Source organism: Dendrobates tinctorius, unplaced genomic scaffold (genome assembly GCF_039654945.1).
Source record: "Dendrobates tinctorius isolate UK_male_01 unplaced genomic scaffold, ASM3965494v1 ptg000003l, whole genome shotgun sequence".
NCBI classification, from domain to species: Eukaryota; Metazoa; Chordata; class Amphibia; order Anura; family Dendrobatidae; genus Dendrobates; species Dendrobates tinctorius.
In genome coordinates, this window is record NW_027361671.1 from 29,383,544 (window position 1) to 29,411,174 (window position 27,631).

At 42.5% G+C, this 27,631-nt stretch overlaps 1 protein-coding gene across 15 annotated transcripts in view; it reads left to right on the forward strand.

Annotated features, from left to right (window-relative positions):
• CAST (calpastatin) overlaps positions 1 to 27,631 on the forward strand; it is a 237,340-nt gene that overhangs the window by 192,224 nt on the left and 17,485 nt on the right. For 11 of the 15 annotated variants that reach the window (XM_073542003.1, XM_073542134.1, XM_073542428.1 and 8 more), the window contains 22 exons: positions 12 to 80; positions 1,719 to 1,784; positions 3,631 to 3,750; positions 5,279 to 5,335; positions 6,929 to 7,024; positions 7,514 to 7,597; positions 7,683 to 7,730; positions 8,882 to 8,974; positions 9,218 to 9,274; positions 11,137 to 11,235; positions 15,507 to 15,587; positions 15,856 to 15,903; positions 16,486 to 16,581; positions 17,761 to 17,859; positions 18,425 to 18,523; positions 21,997 to 22,077; positions 22,159 to 22,203; positions 22,319 to 22,414; positions 22,605 to 22,688; positions 25,535 to 25,639; positions 26,540 to 26,623; positions 26,851 to 26,898. In XM_073542003.1, coding sequence (XP_073398104.1) covers positions 12 to 80; positions 1,719 to 1,784; positions 3,631 to 3,750; positions 5,279 to 5,335; positions 6,929 to 7,024; positions 7,514 to 7,597; positions 7,683 to 7,730; positions 8,882 to 8,974; positions 9,218 to 9,274; positions 11,137 to 11,235; positions 15,507 to 15,587; positions 15,856 to 15,903; positions 16,486 to 16,581; positions 17,761 to 17,859; positions 18,425 to 18,523; positions 21,997 to 22,077; positions 22,159 to 22,203; positions 22,319 to 22,414; positions 22,605 to 22,688; positions 25,535 to 25,639; positions 26,540 to 26,623; positions 26,851 to 26,898 — 1,755 coding nt within the window. The remainder of the gene's footprint in view (positions 1 to 11; positions 81 to 1,718; positions 1,785 to 3,630; positions 3,751 to 5,278; positions 5,336 to 6,928; positions 7,025 to 7,513; positions 7,598 to 7,682; positions 7,731 to 8,881; positions 8,975 to 9,217; positions 9,275 to 11,136; positions 11,236 to 15,506; positions 15,588 to 15,855; positions 15,904 to 16,485; positions 16,582 to 17,760; positions 17,860 to 18,424; positions 18,524 to 21,996; positions 22,078 to 22,158; positions 22,204 to 22,318; positions 22,415 to 22,604; positions 22,689 to 25,534; positions 25,640 to 26,539; positions 26,624 to 26,850; positions 26,899 to 27,631) is intronic. The other 4 variants (XM_073542077.1, XM_073542204.1, XM_073542374.1 and 1 more) reach the window with 3 other exon arrangements.

Sequence of the window (27,631 nt, forward strand, 5' to 3'; positions counted from 1 at the left end):
TTTTGGTAAAGGCAAAAGCGGGTGCTGTAGGTAAAGCTGCTGTTGGCTCTGCCATTGCTACAAGTAAACCTAAAGATGAGGTAAGTGCCAAGAGTTCTTAATTCTTCTTTTGATGGTGAGGTTTTTGATATCAAAATTAGAAAAAATAATGGGTGCCATGAGGAATTTATTTCCATATCTCACGTATTCCAAATCCTACCGATCTCTCGCGGGAGGCGACTTGCTTCCACAGAAACCTTCCCATGCTTTGTTCACGGGAAGCCGAACATCTAACCCCACCACTGATGGATGGATCTGTAATTGATGTGATAGATTCCTGATACTATAGACTTTTATTGAGGAACATCCACCTTTTTTCATCAAAAATTTACTTTTCTCCCTCCCTTTTTCAAAGGAATCAATTGTATTATTTATGGCAGTCATTAGATTTCCAATCGGCGATAATCACAAAGATGACAGAAAAGGTCAGACCTAGATGGGGGTGAGGTATGTGACCAACAGTGAGCAGTCAGATGAGACCCCCATTGGCTGGAGTCCGGTGTAAAGAAGCAGTCTGGATGGAGGGCTTCCCTCCTACCTCCTATCAGAGTTGACAACTCGACTTTTTATTTTTTCTGGACAGTTTATCAAATCACAGACAGACCGTATTTTTTACGGACACATTAGAAAACCATAGAAAATTATTTTTATTATAAGTGATTCGTGTCTGCAGCCTGTAATTCTGATATGAAGGCATCGGCTGCATTCACTGTAAACTCTAAAATGATGATAATTACGATCAAAATAATCTGTATAACTTAATTCCGCTTCAAAACAATCGCGGATGGCTTACATTTTTTTATGGACAGAGCAAAGAAGTGCCCTATTTACAAGGACTGTCCTGAAATTTCTGGATATTTGGCAACCCAGCCACTTAGGTGTAGCATCTAGAAGATAAAGAGAGGATGTTAATGGTACATCTGCATATTACATAGTTCTTATTAATCTGCCAGAAAAAGCGCCACAAATCCGCCAAATAAAATGAACATGGTGGACAGCAATGTTAAAATGACATGTTCCATCTTTTGTCACTTCTTTTAACTGCTTCAGGTTTCAGAAGCCCATCAAAATCCATGAAAATTGATCTCTTTTTTTTTTTTTTTAATTTTTTTGTTTAGGCGTAGAAATTTCTTTAACATCTCTTCAGTGTGATTACCTCCCTACTACTCTGGAATTTTTCCTTGGACTGTTACCTTTGAATATGTTTTGGTCTTGTTCTTTTTTTTTTTTTTTTTTTTTCTTTTCTGTTTACTGCAATTTTCAGTATAGCATTTTTTCCATTTACCTGATGGTGACCATCACAAATGCACCAGATCTAGAACACCTCATACGCTTGTACTTTGCGGAGGCAGTAGGCCCATCTAAGCCTGCAAAAATGTATTCGAATAACACGAGACCTATAAAAAATGTTCATGAAATATTCTGGCTAAGGCCGGGGTCACACTTGCGAGGGTGATGAAACTCGCGCGAGTCCCTCGCATCAATACCCGGCACTCGGGACCCGAGTGTGCAGCTATATGTATTTCTATGCAGCCGCACTCTCCGGTCCCGAGTGCCGGCGGCAGTGCCGGGTATTGATGCGAGAGACTTGAACGAGTTTCATCACACTTGCAAGTGTGACCCCGATCTACAAGTAATAAACTGACTCTGCCTTATTTTTTTTTTTTTTTTTGTTAAAGGCAAAAGCGGGTGCTGTAGGTAAAGTTGCTGCCCCTGCCATTGTATCAAGTAAACCTAAAGATGAGGTAAGTACCAGGAATTCTCACTTTTTCTTTTTTAACATTGACATTTATCATATCAAAATTTAAAAAAAAGTTGGGTTCTTGGAGGAATTTGTATTCCAGACCATGCTGATCTCTGGCTGGGAGGTGACTTGCTTCCATAAAAACCTTCTTCCCATGTTTTGTTTGACCAGAAAGACAGGACAAGTCTAACCCCACCACTGTGCCAAGCCAAAGCCTCACAGTCCTTTCCCAGATGAAACTGAGAGTATTCAAGGAGATGGTTCTCTAATTTCTGTGATGGCTTTTTTATACTATCGACTTTTTTTTTTAAGGAACATTTATTTTTTTGCCTTACTTGTGCGAAATTTGCGATATTCCACTGCCCTTGGCACTTTTATCTAAAATGTTGGTAGGGCTTGAAGGCATGGGACCTTTTTGTTAAGAAACTGTAATTTTTATTGAATGCTTTCAATAGCATATAATACCAAAGACCTAAGGGTACTAGGCATGAAATGATCAAGACAATAATGAAAAGTCATTAAATGCATAATATTCAATAAATTATTCAAAGTAGTTGGATAATCACTCAATATAAGCCCAAGTTTAAGTTTCACAATAACATAAGGCTTATACAGCAGACCTTAGTCAAGATCATGAAAGATATTACTGCAACTAATAACAATTGTATTACACAGACTGAAGGGTCCGGGACCCATGGGAATATTTCTGGGCTCAACAAGATCAATAGATTTCTCCCTCACATTATCAAAGGAGTTATTTCTATTATTTATGACAGTCATTAGATATTCCAAAGGGCAAATATCACCAAGCCGTCAGGAGAGGTCAGACCTAGATGGGGGTGAGGTAAGTTACCAATAGCGAGCAATTACGGTAAATGAGACTGCCCCTGGCTGGAGTCCGGGTGTATAGAAGCATCAGGAGCAATTCCTTCCCACCCATCTCCCTTAGGTGTAAGAGGGAGAAGGTAAACGGAGAATTCCAATGGCAATTCTATGTATAACACAGCCTTTATTAATCTGCCTGAAAAGCACCACAAATGTGCCCAATAAAATGAACATGGTAGACAGCAATGCTATATTGACATTGTTGTGCACATATTCCATCTTTTGTCAATTCTTTTAACCTTTTTCATGGTTTGGAAATGCATAAATATGTGAAAATGGATTTTTTAGGGTATGTGCAAACGATCAAGAACTGGCAGCGCTTTTGACGTTCAAAAGTGCTGTGTCCAAAGCGCTGGCGGCTATTGCAGGAGAATCTGCATGTGTTCATTGAACCCTGCGGAATCACCGCATCCAATACATGGGACGGGTGAAATTTTTCTTGCGGAGACTCGCGTCTCCGCAAGAGAAACTGACATTCTGTGGTCTGGAGAGACGTACCCCATGTCCATCTCCGCCGGTGAGCTGCATAGTGGGCGTTGAATTTCTCAAAATCCCATCCACTATGCTGTAACATCTGGACGCTACAAAAGTACACAGCATCCAACCCACAGCATTTACTGATCATCTACACATACTCTGAGGTGTAGGGATTTCTTCCTCATCTCTACAGTGAGATTACCCCCTTACTGCTCTGGAATTGCTCCTTGAACTATTTGAATTTTGTTTTGGGCTTCATTGTTTTCTACTGCAATATTCAGTATAGCATTTTTTCCATTTTCCTGATGGTGACGATCACAACTGCACCAGATCTAGAACATCTCCTACTCCCGTACTTTGTGGAGGCAGCGGATCCATCTAAGCCTACAAAAATGTATTAGAATAATGTGTGATCTATAAAACATGTTGATGAAACATTATGGCTACAAGTAATAAGCTGACTCTGCCTTCTATTTTTGTTAAAGGCAAAAGCGGGTGCTGTAGGTAAAGCTGCTGCTGTTGGCACTGCCACTGTTGCTGCTGCTGGCACTGCCACTGTTGCTGCTGCTGGCACTGCCATTGTTGCAAGTAAAGCTAAAGATGAGGTAAGTATGGAGGAATTCTCACTTTTTCTTTAACGTTGACATTTGTGATATCACAATAAAAGATTGGGTCCCAGGAGGAATTTATTCCCACGTCCTACTGATCTTTGGCAGGGAGGCGACTTGCTTCCACAGAAACGTTCTTCCCATGCTTTTAGAAAGACAGGACAAGTCTAACCCCACCACTGATCCAAGCCAAGGCCTCGCAGTCCTTTCCCAGATGAAATGGAGGGTATTGAAGGAGATGGATCTCTAACTTCTGTGATGGCTTTCTGATACTATAGACTTTTATTAAGGGCAATTCACTGCTTTTTTTGTTATTAAAAATTATTATTTTTTTTTTTTTTTGCTTGTGCTAAAGTTGCAACTTTCTGCCAACCTTTGGCACCTAAAAAAAAGAAAAAAAAAAAAAGTTGGTGGGGCTTAAAGGCAGGGGACACTGATAATTTTCTTCCTGCAGGTCTCCTCTGGGTTACCTAAGCTGGCCATAGATACTGAGGTTATTGTATGGTCAGCTCTTAAAGGGGGCTAACAACTCCTCATATACAGTGGCGTATGGCCAGTTTAACAAGACCATAATATGGCTGAATGTAGAGCCGTGTTATGAGCTTCTATATTTCCCATTCTTTTTGTACCTACTCCTTGCATTGGCTCAAAAAATTGGATCAAAAGTGCTGTAGTCTTTGATTATTTGGCCTCAACTTTTTTTTTTCTAAAAAACAAAGATATGCAACACCCTATAATAGTGACAACTAGTAATGAGCAGCGAGTATACTCGTTACTCGAGATTTCCCGTGCCTGCTCAGGTGATCTCAGAGTATTCTGGCGTGCTCGGAGACTTAGTTTATGACGCCATGGCTGCATGATTTGCGGCTGCTAGACAGCCTGAATACATGTGAGGAATGCCTGTTTGTTAGGAAATCCCCACATATATTCAGGCTGTCTAGCAGCTGCAAACCATGCAGCCATGGCGTCATAAACTAAATCTCCGAGCACGCCAGAATACTCGGAGATCACCCGAGCAATGAGTATACTTGCTCATCACTAGTCACAACATGTTTGCACAACGTGGAGTTGCTCAAAAATGTTATGGCCTTTGGCGCCTTCGCACCAGTTTTAAACCACTTCACCCAAATGGGTTTAGCTGGGGAGGGATTGGGGCGTTACTACAACCGCCTGCCAAATTTATGGGAAGTGGCAGCGTGTCTTTCCCTGGAGTAACATGCCTGGCGAGGCGCTTCTTAATGACTTTAGCGCATCTTTTTCCTGCACACCCCTCACTGTACGGGTCGTGGGTAATGCACACTCCAGGAGGCATCGTCTGCATATATGACAAGTGTGCGTTATACCCTAGAGCTGCCCAACCGATGTGCGCAGATCCAACAATCACAGGAAAAAATGTCATTAAACTTAAGCATTTTAAAGCGTATGATTTCAGTGTGCGTCATGTGTATCGATACCACCAGTATATTATATACCCGTATATATCTGCATGTATAATATATGCTTGTGTCGTTTCACATCTTTACAGGTTAAAGAAGAAAAGAAAAAGGTGACTGTTGAGCAGATTTCGGCTGCACCCGGCCCGGTAAATTGCAAATCATTTGTTATAAAATGCCTAGAAAACTTAGCAGTTCATATTGAGGCTATGTGCAGACAATGCTTCTTTCCAGGCTGATCCCTCTTTGGTAAAAAAAAAAAAAAAAAAAAGGCTAAAGAAACTTAAAAAAAAAATGAGCCACATTGCTGTGTGTATGGGTCCGTCACTTCTTTTAACCACAAAGTGGTGAAGTAGTTATAAGAAGTGACGCATATTCAATCTTCTTGTAGTCTCTGCTGCTATGTTTTATACGTGGAATTACAAAGCAACCGCGGGGGGCAAAGCCATTGCGATGGACATCAAAAAAGATACCTAAGGGAAAACGCTACCCTGTGCGCATACCAAGGCCTCATTCAGACATTCGTTTTTGTCACGTACAAGAATTGCGGGTCAATTATTGTAGTCTGTTTTTCTTGTACATGGAGAAAAAAAGTTTCTGCACCTTCTCCTTTTTGACAGTCTGTGATAATCGGACTGCACTCAGATGTCATCTGAGTGCCGGCTGACTTTTTTTCAAGGACCCACATATTTGCATTGCTGATTTGATCTGACCTTCAGATCAACTTTGGACATATCTCTGCGATTGTCCGCAGACCGCTTAGTGTGTGAGAAATCAGACATGTGAATGGCCCCATAGATTATCACAGGTATGACTGCTATCTGTGAAAACCACAAATGGCACTCCTACTAAAAAATCTGAAATCTGACTGAGACCTAAGGGGCTCTAAATATGAGCCAACACATTACTTCTGCCTCCACTGCTGAATATACAGTGCCTGCGCCACCTTGTGGCCTGTGTGATGCATTTCATAAAAGCAAAAATTAGTTTCCCGGAGAAAGTAGTCTAACCCCTCAATTTTATAGCACATTAAGGGCATATGATAGTCTTGGCACAAACACGTTCAGTGTGCCTAAGTAGTGGCTGGTAGGAGGAGGCTGTGATATCCCCGCTCACTCCGCAACTGAGAGAAAGCTGTAATCCAGACTGATGGCAGCGCTGAAAGAGTTAATAAATTCCTGCATACTTGTGGTCTTCAGCGATAGAAGTATTATTGCCACAGCTGACATTACTGGGGACTCAAAACGATCCCTAAGGCCACGTGGACACCTTCAGTATATGGTCAGTATTTTACCCCAGTGTTTGTAAGCCACGAACAGCAATGGGTGAAAATCCAGAAGTGGTGACGGGTTTCTATTATACTTTTATTGCTCCACTCCTGGCTTTCCCTTACAAATACTGATGTAAAATACTGAGGCGCACGCTGCTGAAGACGGTCACTTGCTTTTGCCTGTTAGTCCCAATCGGTGCTATGGGGAATAGCAGAGGCATATATCATCTATATAGTGTAATATTCCTCAGAATTCGCACCCATTACTGTAAATGGTGACACTTATTTTCAGGTCTGTGTCAAACAACATAAGATAAAAAGAAAAGGCAGATTTTATTTTTTGGGGGGGCACACTCCCATAAAATGAAATGCATTGACGTATAATACAAAGTTGTTGTTCTCATATGTTTGATCTGTATCCTATTGTCAGTTTTGTCATAATGAATGTGGTTTTTTTTGTTTGTTTTTTAAGAGTGACAGCAGTGACGCCTTGGATCTGTTAATTGATTCTCTGGGGAGCCCGGGCGATGTGCCGGAGTCTCCGAAGTTCACTGGTCCAGAAGTCACTGTACGTACTTAGCCCAGCTTGTTTTCTTCTCTATTGTGTTAGTAGGATAATTGTAGGTCACGTTCCTAGGCTTTCCTGGATTCTCAGAATGTTGTAGTTTCTAACTTCTACCAAAGCATAGCGTCAGTTTAGATCACTGTCCTTGGATTCTTCGCCTTATATATCAATGTTCGGTGTAGTTCTGCAGTAAAGCTGCTTGTGTTTTGCACTGTGATTCGTATCCCTACACGAGGCCCGTAGGCCGCCAACATGGAGATCCCATATACGGAAGAGCTGTTAGTCTAACCTGGACCAAGAAGAAACGAAAGCATGGAGACTCTCGTGACTTTAGCTCCGTGGACTTTGGCCGCTGTGAGCACTGATCTGGGAAGCTTTCACCTGATAGCTACATGGAGAGGAAGGCACCAGAGCAGACCTGTGACCTGTAGTTCTATTGATAGGGAAGTCTTTGGGATTAAATCAGATGCTCCAATACCTTTCTTTTTCCAGGACGTCACAGCCACATCCGAATATGTAGACGAGCTAGGAAAGAGAGAAAGCACAATCCCTCCTGAATATAGACACCTGCTGGACGTAAGTTCTGGTTTTGGTGAGAAGCTTTTGGGCGAAATTTGTATAATGTGTTTTCAACACAACAACATTGTTGTCTTCATTATAGGGTAAAGGAGAAAAACCAGCAGCACCTGCTCCAGAGGACGCCACACCGGTAAATGGTTTCTGTTGGATAATTATAATCAGTTTTCACATTATAATTCACATTATAATTTCACATTGTCTCATGTAAAAGGAATCTCTCAGAGGCATAAGGTAGGGGCAGAAACCCTGACTTCAGGGATGCCACTTATTGGGCTGTGTGCTGTCTTTTTAATGCAATCCGTATTTTATCAGCAGAAGATTCACTAGAGGACTAGGTATTAGTCCAGCTAATCTGTATAACCTCTGCCACTGATTAGCAGCTTGCTGACTATGCACAGTGTACATAGATAGGTGTCAATCCGTGGTGTGAACGAGGTTATACACAATTCAGCATTCAGATCTCTGCTACGTTTACATCAGAGAAAACTGGGATTGTATCCAAAGTACACCAAGCAGTCCAATAAGTGACACCTCACTGGAATCTGTCTCTGTCCTTACATCATGCTGCTCTCAGATTACATATCAAAAACCTGCTGACAGATTCTTTTTTTTTTTTTTTTTTAAAGAAAAACACATTTAAATTAATTTAAAAAAGCAGCATAATCTGAAATAAAAAAAAATGTCTGAACCTCATCTCTAAGGATGTGGTAAAACAAAGTGACATGGTAAAATGAAGTCTCTTAACTCCATCCTCCCCTCCACCAATACCGTAGGCACCTGCTTTCACTTTTTGGCAGCCCGACCTGGAAGGATTGATGGCGCTTATGAATATACTGTGTATTTCTAGGACATCATTTCACGTCTGATTTGTGAACCGCTAAATGTAAACCATGTAGGCCCCCAGTTTTTAAGACTGGCATTTTGTGCGCCACCCGTAGCGGCATGCACCTTCTAGTGCATTTGGTGCATCTTACAAATCTGGGTCCACTACTAGAAATATCACTCCATTGAGGGGCTGGTGTACATTTGTCGGATATGTTTTGAGACAGCTCAACTCTCCAGGCTTTGCCCATTTTTCAAAACCGCTGACGACGCTGGCCAAAATACCAAAGGTCGTAGTTTCAAGTTGCACAAAAAATTTGCGACATCCCAAACAGATTTACGCTAGAATTCTGGTGAAAATGGTTTGACATATCGGACCTGTAAGACCCTCTATTTAATTGCATGGAGTTTGTATTCTCATTTTGGTAACATATGTGACCTTTTCCTGTGTTTCTGCAGAGCTTGGGGGAAGATGACCTTGTTGCAGCATTTTCTTCTGATTTTGTCAGTTGTCAGGCGCCTCCCGAAGAAAAGAGACTTAAACTGGAAGAGGTAATGGCATCCATCTCTATTATCAAACTGTCTGATATATGCACCGTCCTCGCATACGTGGCAGAGCAATGATCCTAAAATCTGTGCCAAGTCGCACAGTTATATAAGTGGTGCCAACGTGATTAGTACCAGGGAAGAACATTTGTTTATCCGGAAGTCATTATTAGTATTCAGGTTCTTACATGCTGCATCATTAGGTGGACTCGAGACTAATTTTAATTTTCATTAATTTTTAATGTGCAGAAAAAAGAAGCAAAACCAATATTGGCGCCATCTGCTCCAGTACAGCCCAGCTCTGCGGTAAGAATACGAGAACATCCACTCACACTTATTACGTTTTTCTGGAAAGTCCCTGTAGACTTGCATTAGATGCGGAAAATCCGCAAGTAAAAGACACATGCGGTTTTTAGTCCTTTTCTGCGGCAGAAGCGCATCAAAAAGGCATGTAATCCGCACCTAAGTATATCAGTAAAGTCAAAACCAAATACCAGAAAGTATTAAAACCAAATCAGCTTTATTTATAGTATGATGCACCAAAAAGAGACAAAAAACACATTTTGAAAAATGCGATTAAAAGCACATGTTGAAAAAATGCAAGTAACCTAAATTAAATAGGTGCCGAAAAATCTGCAACACCAAAAGCTCATCTTGGGAACATAGCCTTGCGAATTCTGCATGGAAGCCACCTGACAAAGCACTCGCCCCGAGTCTAAAAGGCGTCGTGTGCACATACCCTAATAATGTTTAGCAGCTTTTGTCATGTTGGGTGTGAGGTTATCCGCCAAGTTCAGAAATTGGCTAGGAAGCGGCCTGCAGTAGAGAATATTAGCCAAGTTTTATACATTTGCTGAATGATTTAGATATTTATTTTGATTGGTCGAGATCTGCCCATTCTTGGCCAGGAATTGTATTGATTGGGATATCTAGAAGGGAAGCTTTGTTTTTTGTGAGAGCAAAACCTATTCTAAATTTGCACGAGGATAAAAAATAATTCCCTCTGAGGCGGCGCCGGAATCAAGAGAAAATGCAAAAAGAGAGTCGTACATTGCCACTCAAATTAATCACAACAATTTAAATGACGCGTTTCTTTAAATCCTGTATTAAAACCTTCTTATTCCTATACACATTACAGAAAAGTTGGTGAGACCCACTGACCGACTTTACAGTCTGTATCATGGTCTCCTGTCTGGGGAAAGACGGATGGGGCATGTTGTATTTACATGCCTGATCATTTTGCTCTTCTGGGAAATAAGCTTCAATCAAGCTCAGCATGTATGTGTATTGGGGGGCAGGAGAGGGTTATCTAAGATGTGCGCAAGGCCTATAGAAAAGGGGGACCGAAGGTCCCTTTGCTCCATATGAGAATACCAGTGCTATGAATGACAATGATATTATATTTTTGGGCCCTGTTGTAGATTTTTCTTCGGGGCCCACAAGCTTCAAATTAGGCCGCTGGGTGTATGGGCATCTTTACAATCACATATGTACAGAAGATACAGGGCAGCCATTAAAATCATTGTTATCAGTGTTGTTAGTACAGATCGTGTACTTTGGCATGTTTAGGCGCATTATCGGGCCTATCTGCATGTAAGCTGTCCTGGGCTATACCTATATCTGTGCCCTGCAAGGCTACATTACCTTTATGGCAGTGCGGCACAGTGTCATTACTCAGCAGGCGTTCCTCCAGTACAAACAGTTAATTTCTCAACAAGAAACCACACCCTGTCTGACAGAGGAGGAGAGCGGAAATCTATGCATGCAGATGAGAGCCAGCGCTTCCTGACAGCAGGCCGTAGCGAAGGGCTGAGGCCTAGACATCTGCCGAGTATCAGTCTGCGGGATCTGCCTGTAGGGCATCTGATATGGCACGAAAGATGTCTAGTCTGCAATAAGCAGATAAGATTTTATTTATATATATGTACGCACATCGTTATGTAAGATTAAAAACCAAATATACAAAAGTCTTACGTAGAATGATCCAAAATGAAAAGCTTAAGACTCCAGAATCATCCAAACCCCAGTGAGAGCCAGGCACAATGTAATGGGTAATTAGCACATCACTGGTTTATGCTGTGCCAGCCGGCACAGGGCTCGTGCCACATGACCGCGCAGGGCTCTTGTCACGCCGCCAACACTGATCTAATGTATTTTTATTGTGCTAGGCCATATCAGAAGATGCCTTAGATGAACTATTGGACACGCTTGAAGGGCCCCCTACCACTGAACCAGAGTCGCCCCAGTTTACTGGTCCAGAAGTAACAGTAAGATACTTTTTTTTCCTCTGGTATTTTAGACTTTGAACACTTCAGTAAATTGTGCACTAATTAAATGGAATCTATCAGCCAATTTTTTTTTTTACATGGAAGCAATCAAGTGGTTATGTAGGAGATTGTCACCCCAAGAAATCCAGATCTGATGTCCCACTTATTAGGAATGTAAGAAATATAGTTTACAAGCCATATACAAATGGCTGGAAGTGCACTGGGGGTTGTTAGTAAGCCTGAACTCTTCTTCTAGGTGCACAGACACATCCTCCCAAGTGCATTTGCAGCCTGATTTGTATATCACTTCTACACTAGATTTCCTATTACTGGCATATCAGATCTGTACAAAAGGGGACATTTTTTGGTGGGACCACCTCATATAATACATCCATATCACTACTTCCATATGTGAAAAAAAACATGCTGACCCTTTAAGTGTTTAAAGGCGGCATGCATGATTTTCTAGTACCTGCTACCTATGAGAGCCACTATGACGACATGATACATGCTTTATCTATGGCTGATTTTCTTATTGTGGCTATGTTGCTTTTTATGTGGGGATACTTGGTTTCCTGCATATTACATGAAATGCAGCTTGGAAAAAACTCTTAAAGGGAATCTGTCATGTGAAAAAAATCGCTATTAACCAATGTATATGGGGTTAATTTGCAGGTTAATAGCATTCTGAAGTTGCCTGGAGCTTGCTCTGAAAGACTGGCTGTGAGGAGGAAATGAACTTTATTCCTCCCGGCAGCCTCGGCTTTAGGCATAGAGGTGCGGTGTCCGTCACTGCTCAGTACATAGTGTTCCTGCCACTGACTGACAGCCAGCTCTCATGCTGAACTCCAGTGCTGAGCCGGCTGTCAGTCAGTGCTGGGGTGCCGTCACAGCAACCACTCACTATGTACTGATCAGTGCCTGAAACTGTGCCTCTATAACTGAAAGCTCGAGGCCGTCGGGGGAAAAAGAAAGTTCATTCCTCCCAGCAGCCAGGCTTTCAATGCAGGCTCCGGGCAGCTCCGGAATGCAATTAACCTGCAGGTTAATGTTGTTTTTTTCACATGACAGGTTCCCCTTTTTTTAAGGGCTTGAATACCTCAACACAAGCAGGACTTCACTACAGTGCAAACAGCATGTGTATAAGCAAGTACCGTATATACTCGAGTATAAGCCGACCCCCTCCCCATAATTTTGCCACGAAAAACTGGGAAAACTTATTGACTCGAGTATAAGCCTAGGGTGGAAAATGCAGCAGCTACTGGTAAATTTCAAAAATAAAAATAGATGCCAATAAAAGTAAAATTAATTGAGACATCAGTAGGATAAATGTTTTTGAATAGCCATATTGAATCAGGAGCCCCATATAATGCTCCATACAGTTCATGATGGGCCCCATAAGATGCTCCATACAAAATACATCCCATATAATGGTGCACAAAGGTTAATAATGGTCCCATAAGATGCTCCATAGAATAATATGCCCCATATGCTGCTCCATAAAGGTTATGGCCCCATAAAATGCTCCATAGATTATGCCCCCATAAGATGCTCCATAGATTATGCCCCCATATGCTGCCCCCATAAGATGATCTATAGATTATACCCCCATATGCTGCTCCCATATGCTGCTCTATGGATTATGCCCCCATATGCTGCTCCATTTATTATGCCCCATATGCTGCCCCCATAAGATGCTCCATAGATTATGCCCCCATATGCTGCTCCATGTATTATGCCCCCATATGCTGCTCCATGTATTATGCCCCCATATGCTGCCCCCATAAGATGCTCCTTATATTATGCGCCCATATGCTGCCACCATAAGATGCTCCATACATTATGCCCCCATGTGCTGCCGCTGCTGCAAATAAAAATTAAAAAAAATGACATACTCACCTCTCCGTCGCTGGGTGTCAGGTGCCGGTGCCGCTGCTGGCTCAGGACCCGGCACCTGAGACATTGACCTGTCCTGCGTCCATCGCTGGTGCTCACCGCTATCTGCCACGTCATCTGTCAGTGACGTTCAGGCAGCAGAGGCGCGACGCGCACTAACCACGTCACCGTGCCCTCTGCTGTCTGAATGTCACTGACAGAGGACACATCAGACAGCAGCGATGGAGCGGGGACAGGTGAATATAGCCTATACTTAACCCGTCCTGGCGCGGTCTCTGCAGCCCCGTTCTCCCACTGTCTGCCTTCCTGCCTTCAGCGATCACGTGGTACCGCGCATTAAACTCATGAATATGAAATCTCTGCTTATATTCAAGTATGTACGGTATTCCTAATCCAAACACAGTTATTTTCTGCAGCCATATTGGCTTTGAATTATCTTCTCTGACACTGCTCATTCATTCAGTAGGTCCATATATAGTGTGTGTGTGTGTGTGTGTGTGTGTGTGTGTGTGTGTGTGTGTATATATATATATATATATATATATATATATATATATATATATATAATCTCAATCAGTCTTCACACACTAATTTTGTTGCTGATATTTCTGCACCTGCCATATTAATCTGAATGGGAACAATTGAGAATTGAACAATTGAGACCACATTCCCAAAATGAAAATTGTAGTGCAAAGAGGAGAGACTGGCCTGATGTAAGGAGGATGTCATCCTAGGTCACTAAACATCAATAATACAATGTTTATCTCTTCAAGGAACAAATTTCCGGCATCTGGTGAGATCTCAATACCAAAAACAAACTAACCCAGCGCTTTATTTATCATCTTTATGTTCAGTTATGTTATATTTCTAAGAAGCTAATTCTACCGCAGCAGCCGATATGGCGGCACACCCTGATGTCACTTGTGTTATGTGGCTCTCTATCATCTGATTTACTAATTTCTGGTCCGTTCTATATCTAGAGAGGGAACCCCCTTTATGTATCATTGTGGGGCTGTTCTAGTTCCTTGCACATCTGTGCTATGCAGGGAAAATCTGTGGACAAGTAGTGGCACGTAACCATTGCTTCCTCTCCTTTAAGGTACGCTCACTTTTGCGTATAAATGTCAGTCCCATTCTCATCCAGGAGAGTGGGATGATTTTTCCTCACTTGTCATCCGTGTGCTGTCCATATACAATACCTTTTGTTACTCAGTAGATATTAATCATTTACAGGACCATTTACAGTTTGCTTTGTTACAGAATTGTAATGAATCTGGAAAAACTGTACTGATTGTCCGTATTGTATGCAATTTTTTTTCCTCACACTGTACCGATTTCAGGGTGACATTGCAGAATGCTGTCATTTTTTTTTCTCATGCCAAATACAGCTGAGCAAAAATACACAGATCTGCGCGGCCTCGTTGAATAACATTTGTCCAAGTTCAATATGATTTTTTTTTTTTTTTTCTTTATATGGGACTATACTCATCTGATTTATATGCCAGTGTGAACGAACCCTTATTTTGAGGGTTGGTGGGTGATCCCCACATTCAAGTACATGGGCAGATTCCTGACCATAAAGAGCAACAATCCACAATATAAGAATTCGGCTACTTTGTGTTTTTAAGACCTTTTTACTTAAGCCAATGCAAACTGTATGGGTATGAATGATAGAGGAAATCTGTCAGCGAGTTTTTGCCATGTAATCCGAGGAAAGCATGAGGTAGGGGTTAAAACACTGAACACAACAATGTGTCACATGTCCGGCTGTGTGATGGTGTTTACTTAGACTGAAGGATTAATCACCTTGTGATTAACATTGCTGGGACTATCAGGCATATGGACACTTGTCCAACTCCGCCCCCCTTCTGTGATAAGCAGCTCATTGTCTATAGAGAGAGGCTGGTGTAGGCGCGGTTAGCTTTCTCAGCTCTGCTTTATGCTAAATCTAAAAACTCTGATTATGTCAGAGCAGCTGCACAAAGTAAACTAAGTGATACATTGTTGGATTCAGGTCTCTACATTATTCTGCTCTCAGATAAGGTAGCAAACACCTGCTGACAGGTTCCCTTTAATAAGATTTGTATGTGTTGGCATCACTTTCCCCGTATCCTCTGTAATGTGCTGCTGACGATTATTTTTTAGGCTGTATAGGCTCTTTAACAAAGCCTAATAGTACTGTCAATACAGAGTGAATACAGAAGGAATAGTGCTCACCCCATAAAACCGATCAGGCTTTTTTTTCTCTTATCGTCTGATTGTCTTCAAATTGATTGATAGAAAAGCTCCTTTGCTGTGTGCAGACGTTCTGCTAGTGCATGTAAAATAACATTTTCCTGTAAATCACATTCATTATCCTTTATCCCATTCATTAGGAAACCGTCACAAAATCATACCTCGAGGAACTTGGTAAGAGGGATCACACAATCCCCCCAGAGTACAGGCACTTGCTAGATGTGAGTATATACTGTAACCACTATCTGTTTAATAAGCAATCTCAGGTTGGAATCTCCATTATTATTTATGAACTATTTCCTGAAAATATTGTTACTATTTTAACTTTTTCTTATTAATAAGTGTGGTTGCATTAATTGTGTCTGTTTCTGAGATTTATTAATTTTAATGACTGTTTTCATACACTAATAACAAGCAGAGATGCTGAGAATAGAAAGTTATGTCATACTGTATTTTTTGTAATAGTGCCTGCATGTTTTTTTTTTCTAGGGAAAGGGCAACGATAAATCGGTACCCCCTCCAGCTGAGCAACCACCGGTAAGACATCTACTACAGCACCTGCAGCGTTATACTAAGTGATATGAAGGCAGAGAGTCCCTCATTTAGGAGTATTTTGGGACTTGCTTCCTTTATATAAGGCCAAATTCACAGGTTGTGAATCTATGACCGTGCTCTGATTGTCATACCCGACCCATGGGTTCTCTTACTTAAGCCAGTTGCTATATTGGAATTTATGAAGCAGTTAGATCGGGTCAGGAGACCCAGGAGACCCACCACTCGGGCCAGGTATGGTGATCTGAGCAGGGTCCACATGTGAGTTAGTATAATATAATGGTATTTAGTAGAATTATCTCCCAGGTAATGCATGAAGCCCCGATTACTGTAACACTAATATGCAGTAAACCGGCCATGTTCTGCCGGAAGAGTCAATGGAGCGCTGTCATGTTGGGCCACTTTTCTGTAAAGTATAGAGTATTATAAGCCGTACTATGCCAAGCTATGAATGAATTATAGCTTTCATTTATAGCTTCAACACTTTCCAGTGAAAAACTGCACTCATGAAATCTCCACGTTATCCTCTTACATTATCTCACAATGTCTTTTCATTTTTTACCGCAGCCTATGAGTGACGACAATCTAGTAGATGAATTCTCAAAGGATTTTGAAAGTTCCATCTTTCCTGCTGCAGAAACAACCCCGGCTTTCCAAGCTAAGGTGTGTGTGGTGTAAAGTTATATTCTGTAACACATAGCTTTCATGATTGGATCCATTTCAGGAAACCATTTTATCCTCCTTCCTGACACGCAGACTATAGTGTACATCAGGACCACCTCACTGTCGCTGATCTAGTCTGCATCAGAGGGACTATAGCATTCAATATGGCGCCAACCTAGAAATGGCGCATCGTCTAAAACCAGAAATAGACCTGGCACAAGAGAGCCTCTGCTATTCACTAATGACGTATGTGGCCACGTTATGTTACATCATACGCTGAGTATATAAGAATTCCCAAGAAATTATTCAGCCCACTGGAATGGAAAAGGATCCTAGTCTGAGTTATAAAATTGCAATGGGAGATTGAAGGAGCTGGACACCTACCGGGCATATTTTATTTTAAATACATTTATTGTTGGTTAAAAATAAAATTTGCAATTAGGTTTCATTAATATTTTTTGCCCTCTATATCCTTTGTGTTGCACGCTCTATTGCTGGCTGCAGAATGAGTTTTCTAAGGACCCACCTGTGAGCTTGCCCTATTCTGGAGCATTTCAATCCTTTTATGCGTCTTTTTCCCAGCTACGCTGTGCTGATCTATGACTATAGTCCACATCAAAATTCAGGCGAATACTGTGGTCATAAATCAGCTGAGAGGCGCTAGGAAAAACACATATAAATAGATTGCAAGCTCTTTCTCTGAGTGAGCTCACTGACTGATTCTCAGTAAACACAATCTGCAGCTAGCGATGTGAAGGGAAATACAGAGCCTGTAAAACCCATTAGGTGCAAAATTTATAATGAAACCAAAGTTACCAAAAAATGATTTTTAGCCCATAATACATGCATTTAATTAATAAAAGAATATGTCCCCAAAGGTATCTATATTCTTTAATGTTCAGTGCTAAAGATTTGTTAGCATTGATGGTAAAACCTAATCTGTAGGTAAAGTCCTTTTAAGATTGTCATTAGGTTAGAGAGTAAAACAAGTGATGGAGTGATGATCATTAGTATGTCATCAGCAAAAAGAGACATTATGATCCACCACTGCCACCTTCAGCCCCAATATGTTTTTTGGCAGATTAACCCCTGCTGATGTTGAGGTGTTAATGAATATAGGTATCAGTTTGACTGAAAATAGATGATGTACCTATGGAAGCATGTTCTATATACCATCAGTTTTTGTTTTTCAAGGATGCAGCGCGAGAAAAACAAGCTAAGTCCGATCTTGTAGTCCCGACAGCAGCGTCGTCAGTACAAGCCGCCGCTGCACCCTCTGTACGTATATTATGCTTCAGGCCAAAGCCGGACTGTGTGTGTGTGTGTGTGTGTGTGTATATATATATATATATATATATATTCTAAATATCTCATTGTGTTTTTTGGCCATGGGCACAATAAGGAGAATGTGAGTAATAATCCAGTCCTTCCACTTATATTTGGCTTGGCTGTACCTACTACATTTACAGTAGACCCTGTGAAGGCTGAACCTTGTTTATACAATGCAGATTTATTTAAGTTCTTCCACTGAAAACCATAATGTGATTTACATAAAGAGGCCTGATACAAAACTGTATTTTATACTATTGGTTTTCACTAAAGACAAAGGTTCAAAACCTATAAACACTTCCATCCATGTGAATTTGCCCACAAACCACCTCCCACTGATTTAGTGGGAATTCCAAGACGCCGTTCAGATGCCACAGATGTCATTTATTGTGGCAAAGTCTATATGGAAACCTCAGCGAGTGGCCACACATGGATTAGTTGCAATGTTTTGTGCTCGTGGTAACTGTGTCACTTTCTTGTTTCTCTGTGTAATATTTGTGTCGTTCCTTTTCAGGCTGGTATGGAGAGTGCTTTAGATGAATTAATGGGCACTTTAGAAGGCCCAGAGTTCAGTGTTCCCGAATCTCCAGTGTACACAGGTCCAGAAGTGATGGTAAGATTACGATGGTGCAGACGACCATATAACTCAGAAGAGGGCTATCGTTATGATGGATAAAACACGTCCCCATGTTATTCTATGGGCTGTGCACATGTCTAATTTTTGTTTTTCCTCTGCACGAGGAAAAGATCACAGCATTCATGATTTGCCTCTGAAAATTAGAAGGCACTGACCCAATGATGTTTATGCATCTGTGGAAAACATTTTCATGGACAGACTGAATGAAGAAGATGGGGAAACTTTATTTTTTTTTTTTTAATTCTCCATATCCAAGGAAATTGGATCACACTCCGATCAGCGTGTAATTAGCATAATCTGACCGATTTTCTGGTAGTTCAGAAAAATGGTCCCTTTAGCCTAACTTCATTCTGAATACTTTTTATTTCATCCATTTAGCGGTAGTGACAAGGCTTTGCAGAATTATATGACTGTTCAGTTCCCAAATAATAAGATGACCTCTCATCTGCAAAATCTGACAAGTGCCTAGACTAAAAGGTGTGAGCAGAGCCCCGTCTCTGCCTCCATATTGTAGCCTTTTTTTAGATTAATGTGAAGCCTTACTAGGATGCGTTTACCAGAGGCTCAAACGGCTCTGTACAGGCTCGGACTGGCCCACAGGCAAACAGGAGAATCCACTGGTGGGCCCCTGTGAAGGATGAGGTCATTACCCCTATACTAGTAGTAGTAGGCAAATTACACTTATTCACTGTGCACAGACTGAAGCAACATCTTATCAATTATTCAACAAACTAGCCAATGTATTATTATATAGAAGCAGAGAGGAATTTGTGACTGAGGGCAAAATAATAAATGCATAAAACTGAACAGTGGGCCCCCAGTGTCAGTTACTGGTGGGCCATTGGCACTCCAATCCTACTCTGGCTCGGAATGTGCACAAGACAACAAATACCTTTTTATTTATGATAATAATCTTTATTTTTATATAGCACCAACATATTCCGCAGCACTTTGTAGTTTGCACACATTATCATTGCTGTCCCCAATGGGGCTCATAATCTAGATTCCCTATCAGTATGTTGTTGGAATGTGGGAGGAAACCCACGAAAACAAGGGGAGAACATACAAACTCCTTGCAGATGTTGTCCTTGGTGGGATTTGAACCCAGGACACCAGCACTGCAAGGCTGCAGTGCTAGCCACTGAGCCACCATGCTGCCCTTATTTATGTAACGAGGATTACTGGAACCTAAAAACCCAATGTTTCTGCACAGTGATGCACGCCACATCACAAGCTCATGAGTTCACTCTTGTTTATCTCCATGTTATAATATTCTTCTACAGTTGTTCATTCCTTTGCCGTGTACGATTACATGGTTTTCTGTCCAGAATCCTTAGATGTTCTTTTATGATACTGCTCTGACCATACTGATACAAGAATATGTTCACATCTCGTTTTTTTTTTACACAGCTGAGATACTTCTCAAAGTTGAAATTGCGACTCCAAGGAAGAAATGTTGTGGAATTATGAAAATCACAGAATTGATTGACATGTTGTTGATATGCAAGTGATGAAAAAAGATGAAAACAAAACTGTCAAAACTTCTCAATTTATTCAGTGTCGATTATGAGTGTCAGACGCAGAAATCCCCGCACTTACACACCTTGGCTGCTATCATTGAGGTTATTAATGGCTGCCTGAGGAATGTTGTGCCATGTTGAATGCACTTGAGCACACAAATTACCAAGATGCACTGCTGGCAACTTCCATTGCAGTTGCTGGCCAATGACGACCCAGATGTGCTTGATGGGTGACAAGTCTGAACACATTGTAGACCATAGCAGCAAGTTTAGCCCATGAAGGCTGTACACAGTAGCACGAGCAACATGTGGCTTTGCATTATTGTGTTGAAAAAATAGCTCATGGGGATACTTTGTAGAAAAGGCTGTACTGGTTCCACGACCAATGTAACGATCAATGTAATGCCGAGCTGTTGCTGTACCTGGAATGAAGATTAGAGGGGTCAAACTACCGTATCCTAATCATAAGAGTAGGCTCGGTGTGACAGTCCCTTTTAAAGACCTTTTTATGGCCTTGTCCATGTAACCTGTCCAGATTCGAAAAATGGTTGAATTGGACATTCTGTACTGTAAGTAAAATTGGACATCGCATACACGGCTTACAATTAAGATAGTGTCTACAAAAACCATCAGAAGGTGTTTGTGCAAAATCTGCCTACCTGCAAGACATCAAGCTACGAGAGGATCATGCAAGACTATCATGGTGCAGAGCAAGACTGCACACTACAATGGTGAGTCCTCTTCAGGGATAAGTCCAACGTTTGGATGTAAAGATATCTGGAGATTATTCTGGAGACTACATGGGCATGCCATAAAGAGACCTTCATGAGGAAAAGTGAATGTTTTTCCAAGAGCTTCAACTCAATAACACCAGGCCACATATTGCTCATACTAATGTGAACAGCCCGTATGGTCTAAACCTGTTAACATGGACTGCACTCTCTCCAGACTTTTCTCCCATAGAGCACATTTGGGACGTCATTGATCAGCAATTGCAAAGGGAGCTGTCAGCAGTGGATATTGATGATTTGTGTGGCCAAGTGCATTCCGTGTGGCAGAACATTTCTTAGATATACATCTTGGCATGCTATCAATGGTTACTTGCCTGCTCAAAACTTGATAAATTGAGATGTTTTGAATACTTTGTTTCCTTTTTATTCATTATTTGCATATCATTAGTGTATCTATCAATCCTGTGATTTACGTTATTCCATGACTTTTACTTCTTGGTGTTACAATACCAATGTTGAGGAGTGGATATTGAAAGTATTCCCCAAAGCATACTGCTGATGTCCATGGGCTTCCATTTACATGATATGTACCATACAAGTGTCTTTTTGGTATACCCTTTTACACACCATCACCTATGCAGAGACACAGTAAAAATGTCTGCAGCCTACTATGCTCTTTTCTGCAATGAGAATCTGTGGGCGACAATTGCCTCCATTGGCCAGTGTAGTCGTATATATATTGCAGCCTTCGGTTGGAGGAATACAGTAGGAGATGGGTATGTCTACAGCATGAAAAATTATTCTTCCTTTATACATTGGTAGTTTGCAATCAACTACTACATAAATGTCACTAAGTGATACAGACTCCCCAACTCTAAGATTCCCCTGTGGTCACCTATGGAAAGCATGTTATGTGCACAGCATGTCAAGCCCATGGAAATCAGTGCCGTATGTCCTCCAATTGTGCTCTGTCTAATAAAGGGATTTATAGAGCAGCCCCCTTAAAAAAACAATTGTGACGATGCTCCTCCTGGTGTCCAATGCAAACCTTGTCTACAACTGTCCTAAAACAGCATCATTTATCTAATATTATCCAACAGTGATTTATATGCATCGCATATTTCTGCATACTTTTTCTCTCGCCTATACATTTTTATTTTTTTGTGTATATATATTTTTAATTTGGTGTCTGGTATAGGAAACAAGTACAGTCACTCATATTGAAGAGCTTGGGAAAAGAGAGGGTTCAATCCCCCCGGCATACAGGCATCTACTAGATGTAAGTATAGAGCCTGGTACAGGCGACATATTGCCCATTGTCATTGTTGGCCTTGCTTAGCACTTTTGTATTGTGATTCAGGGAAAAGAAGATGGAAAGCCGGTCCTGCCACCTCCTGAAGAAAAGGTACTGTCTTATGTCCAAGACAGCAGATGCTAGTGGGAACAGATCCTCGTACACGTTACATTTGGAAAGTCCATCAGTAATCCCCATTGATCATTGACTTTCCCTTGCCTTTCAGCCCATGAGTGAAGGAGAGCTGGCAGATGCGTTTGATAAGGAGTTTTCATGTGCCCTGTCCCCGGCTGCACAGCAGACTCCGTCTCAGAAACCCAAAGTAAGTCCCTATGTTTTACATATACAAATGGAAGCGAATGCTGTCAGATGTGGGTACGAAGCCACTGTCCCCTGTATTTTGTAATGGCTCAGTGGAGTGTTACGTTCCACAATTGCTACATTGTGAAACAAACACGTTTTAATATCAAAAGAAATTGAAAGTAGATCTATTTACATGTTTGTAATTTCAGGATGCTCCAGAAGTCAAAAAGTCAGACGCTGATGTTGTTTGCTCGTCCTCCTCGTCGGCCCTCCAATCTGCACCTGCCCCTTCTGTAAGTAGATTCTGACTTTGACCGCATATTATTACTGCTATGGTGAAATAGTCAAAGATTTAGTTTGATAAAGAATTGAGTTCCACAGAATAAAGCCTTACTAGTGAGTGTACTGGGCTCACATGAGGTACTTGCACTGCGTCGTGCTGACGTGTCAAAGCTCGGAGCCGGGAGATTCATGGGCTTAAGTGGCACCAATGTGCAGGAAAAGTGAATGCAGCCCTGTTATTGCACGGCTGCGAGGGGGTAAAAGTGGAACCCCCAACTAGTCATAAAGTGATGCCATATCCTAGAGCTACCACTTTACATTATGGCAATAAGGATGTGTTCACATTCTGTTCAAGGTCTTTGTTTAGAGGAAGATACACATGGAATTCACATGCAAAATGGATCCACTGCATTACTGAGGCAAGTGGAAGCTGGGAATCCACTGGCTATTGTGGAACTGTCTGGGTTCCATTATGTGGGGGAAATTTTTTTTTTCTTTAAAACGGACATGTAACAAAGCCCATTCATTCCCCATACTAGTCAATGGGGTCTTCACTTCTGTTTGCATCAGTAACGCAACAGGTTGGGTTGGCATAAGAATTTCATTTGTTTGGGAGCAGATACTTTATATGTGGTTTCTATTATTTCCTGTTAATAAATAAATATTGTAGGAACAAAGCTGTAGTATCTTCCAACGACCCTCTGCCGTTATATATTATCACAATGCTACGGTGACTGTACTGAACTAGAAATATCCCTTTCAGACCTTCACAGCGGCTATTATGTTCTGATCTATTCTGCTGAAGTACTTTGAGAAAATCCGGTTTTCTCGTTCGCCTTATTGGGGGATACAGAGACCATGGGTGTATGCTGCTGCCACTAGGAGGCTGACACTATGCACAAAAAAGGTTAGCTCCTCCTCCGCCGTATACACCCCACCGACCGGCAGGAAATTCCTCAGTTTAGCTTAGTGTCAGTAGGAGGTGGACACGGGTCTTTTATTAGACCCATATCTACCTCAGTGTGCGTCGTTTCTTTGCAGGTTCCGGAGGGATACGGAGTGAACAGTCACATCCGTACTCCCACAAAGAGACTATGAGTACGGCGTGTACTGCCACCCCGTATCCTCATAGGTCTCCGCAGCAGGACCAGGAGCCTCGCACAAGTAGGTGCCAGCCGCACGGATGGTCCTTGCCCCCCGCCTCCCACCCTCTCGCCTACCAGAGCCTGAAGGTTGGATGAGGTGCGGATTTCATAGAGACAGACAGCGTGGGATTTTCAGGTACCTTTATTGTAAGGCCCCCTGCCTGGGTGAGTATGTCAGTCTTCCCCCGGCGTTTTCTCTTGGAGCGGTCGCCAGCGGGACCACGTTAGGGTCCCTGCACGCCCCGCATCCCCCCACGGTCACCGCATCCATGCAGGCCCCGGGTCTTCACGGGCCTCGTTCTGCGCTCCCCCCCCCCCCTTTTTTTTCCCATTTCGGCAGGGGTAGCGCTGGAGTCGGGCAGTTCTGGGCAGGGACGCGGCCCGGTGTTGCGACGCGTCTTCCGCGCCGACCCCCTGCTGACAGGCGGCCGCCGCAACTAATTTAGGCCCCGGCTTGTGTTCGGGCCTACCGCAGCGTCGCGGCCACGCCCCCCGCCCCTTTCTACTAAGCGGGCTTCACTCCCGCTCTCCCCAGGCCCTCCCCCCGCCTTTCCCTCTCCTGCCCAGCATATTATGGCTAGAGGGCAGCAATTATTAACTCTGCGAGGAGCTCCGCCCTTCCCCGGGACCCGCGCTTTTCTATAGGCAGGCGCCATCTTCAACGGTGCAAGGAAAGGTCACCCAGCCTCAAAGGCCACTATTGCTCGCTGGATCAGATCGGCAATTTTGGAGGCATACCGGGTCAAGCATCGTGCAGCTCCTTCAGGGATCAGAGCGCACTCTACCCGGGCGGTGGGTGCCTCCTGGGCGGTGCGCCACAGAGCTTCCGCGCTGCAGCTTTGCAAAGCTGCAACGTGGTCTTCGGTTCACACTTTTGTGAAATTCTACAGGGTCCACACCTACGCTTCGGCGGACGCCAGCCTAGGTAGAAGGATTCTGCAGGCCGCGGTGGTGAGTCCACTGGCCTAATGGAAGTTTGTTTCCCACCCCAGGGACTGCTTTGGGACGTCCCATGGTCTCTGTGTCCCCCAATAAGGCGAACGAGAAAACAGGATTTTTTGGGTTGCTTACCGTAAAATCTGTTTCTCGGAGCCTTCATTGGGGGACACAGCACCCTCCCATGTTCTACAACTCCTGTTCTTATGTTTGTCGATTGGTTACAGTTGAGTTGTTCGTTCTGTTTTCAATCTATTCCGTTACTTCTCCTACTGCTTTCTCACTAACTGAGGAATTTCCTGCCGGTCGGTGGGGTGTATACGGCGGAGGAGGAGCTAACCTTTTTTGTGCATAGTGTCAGCCTCCTAGTGGCAGCAGCATACACCCATGGTCTCTGTGTCCCCCAATGAAGGCTCCGAGAAACAGATTTTACGGTAAGCAACCCAAAAAATCCTGTTATTTGGCCATCAGCTGGGATAAAATCTAACTTTAGTAGGGATGATTGTGAAGCCTTGTTCTAGGCCGTAGTGTAATGGAATGGCAGCTACTCTCTCTCTAATAGGAGAGTTATGCCAGAGCGTTACATGTATAGTGTAGCAGCATTAATACTGCTGTTAGTACATAAGGTTGTCTCGTGCCATCATCTCCTAGGCCAACCGTAGGAACAGCTTGTGCTCAGGATCAGATGCCTCAGAGGAACAATAGTAGTAAATATTACATGAGCTTTTGTATAGGGAAATGTGTTACTCATCTGTTTTATTGCTGTCTTGTTTTAGAAAGCGCCTACAGCCAAAGCCGACCCACTGGATGCCCTGGCTGGCACATTGGGCACTAGGAAAGAAGACCCACAAGCCAAGAAACCTGCTGTAGATGAAGTGAAGGTAATTTTGTTTGTGGACCGATCCATATTCCCGACTGCAGACTATAACTTGTCGTATGGCTGTATTAAGGACCATCTTATAGATTTCCACCATAAGTATGGTTTACGGAAATGTTTGACACTATATGATTGAGAGAATCAAGAAGTAAGGGTGTTAGTAATGTCTCAAGAAGGACAAACCTCCATGATTGCCCTCACAATCCTCTGTGGCACTCACCATTACATTATGGGCAGAGCAGATACATGTTCCTATCACATTGCACACGACATCACCCGACTGTATCCAACGTAACGTCCGCTAAATCACTCACACTGTGCACTAGTATCTAGACAAACCGTACATTGCCTCAGAGTGCCCAGCCGTGGTGTGATACCTCATGCCGGACTACATGGTTTTACGTCATTTTAATACCCGTCCACTGGATAAACCAAAGGAGAATAACTATGGTATAATGACCACAGTGTCCAGTGTGACAACACTCACTACATGCTCCATGTCATATTAAGGCCGGTGCTACGTATCCACTGTACAGGTCTTGTGGGTAAAAATCACTGACTGCCACTGCTACATCATAGCAAGTGAGTGGGGTCATACATTGACCACGACAAGTATGGGAAAAAAAACAAATATTGTTTTGACAACTTCCTTGTCATATCTGTTTTGGAGGTGGTAGTGACCCCCTTACCTCTTGGGCCCCTGGGCGGCTGCACAGGTGGTAGCCATGGTATATCCGCCCCTGCCTCCATGTATCTCTATATAAGTCCACTGGATATGGGCACAGTATAGCACAATTACCAAGACGTACACACACTGATTCCAGGTGTGCCCGATCTAGCCATATTCCACCAGATATGATGCTTTCATTTCTAAATAAAGGTGTATCATTGCTCTTGGTTTTAGGAAAAAACTGGCAAGGAAAAAAAGGAAAAGCTTGGTGAGGATGAAGAAACCATACCCCCCGACTACCGACTAAAGGAAGTTAAGGTGGGCAGAATTGACATATTCTATGTCTAAATTCACATAGTTATTTGTTAAAGGCCAGAATCAGCTTACATCTGGATTGCCAATTTTATAATAAAGCACTGTAAAATAATGGAAGTGTGTAAGTGATATCTTGTCAGGAATATGTAATGTACTTCTGAATGTATGTGTAATATGTACTTATAGTGAATATGCGACAGACATGACCTAATGTGTAAATGTTTCTTCAGGATAAGGATGGGAAGCCTCTACTGCCAACACCTGAGGAAAAGCCAAAGGTGAGCTATTCACCAAGTCACTTTCAATGGATACTGTATATCAGGCCGGAATCACACATGCGAGACACTCGGACGAGTCTCGCATGTTAATACCCGGCACTGCCGCTGGCACTCAGGAGCGGAGCGTGCGGCTCCATGTATTGCTATGCGGCCGCACGCTCCGATCCGAGTTCAGGCACAGTGCCGGATATTAACATGCAAGACTCGTCCGAGTTTCTCACTTGTTTGATCCTGGCCTAATTCACGTGCTGCAGGAAAATACTCAAACATAGATATATTACCTCCCTATTGTGCCTTAGTGCATTAACATTTCTGATATTCACCCCTCCATTTCTTTACACCAACAGGGAAGTCTTAATTTGTAGGAAATATGTGTTTCCTATTTTCTGGTGTTTAAATCTGGGGTGCATCTTACAACAGCAATATTGGGGGGGTTTACCAGCTATATTTATATGTACCCCCCTCTCATGTACAGCAATATGGAATCAATGGTGATCTAAGAAGACATGATAATATTGCGAAAGTCAATCAAGGGCTAAGTGTGAGCGTTGGGACATCACTCCTGCAATAATGTAGCAGTTGAATTATTAGTATTGTTTTATTTTGACACTAAGGTGTCTCTCTGGCAGGAATGGGGATAGTTTCTCTGGGGTAGGCGTTCGTTTGTGATGTTGCTAGGCAGAAGCTTTTTGTCTCTGCCATGGGGCACCTGATACTGTTTCCTATGTTCTCT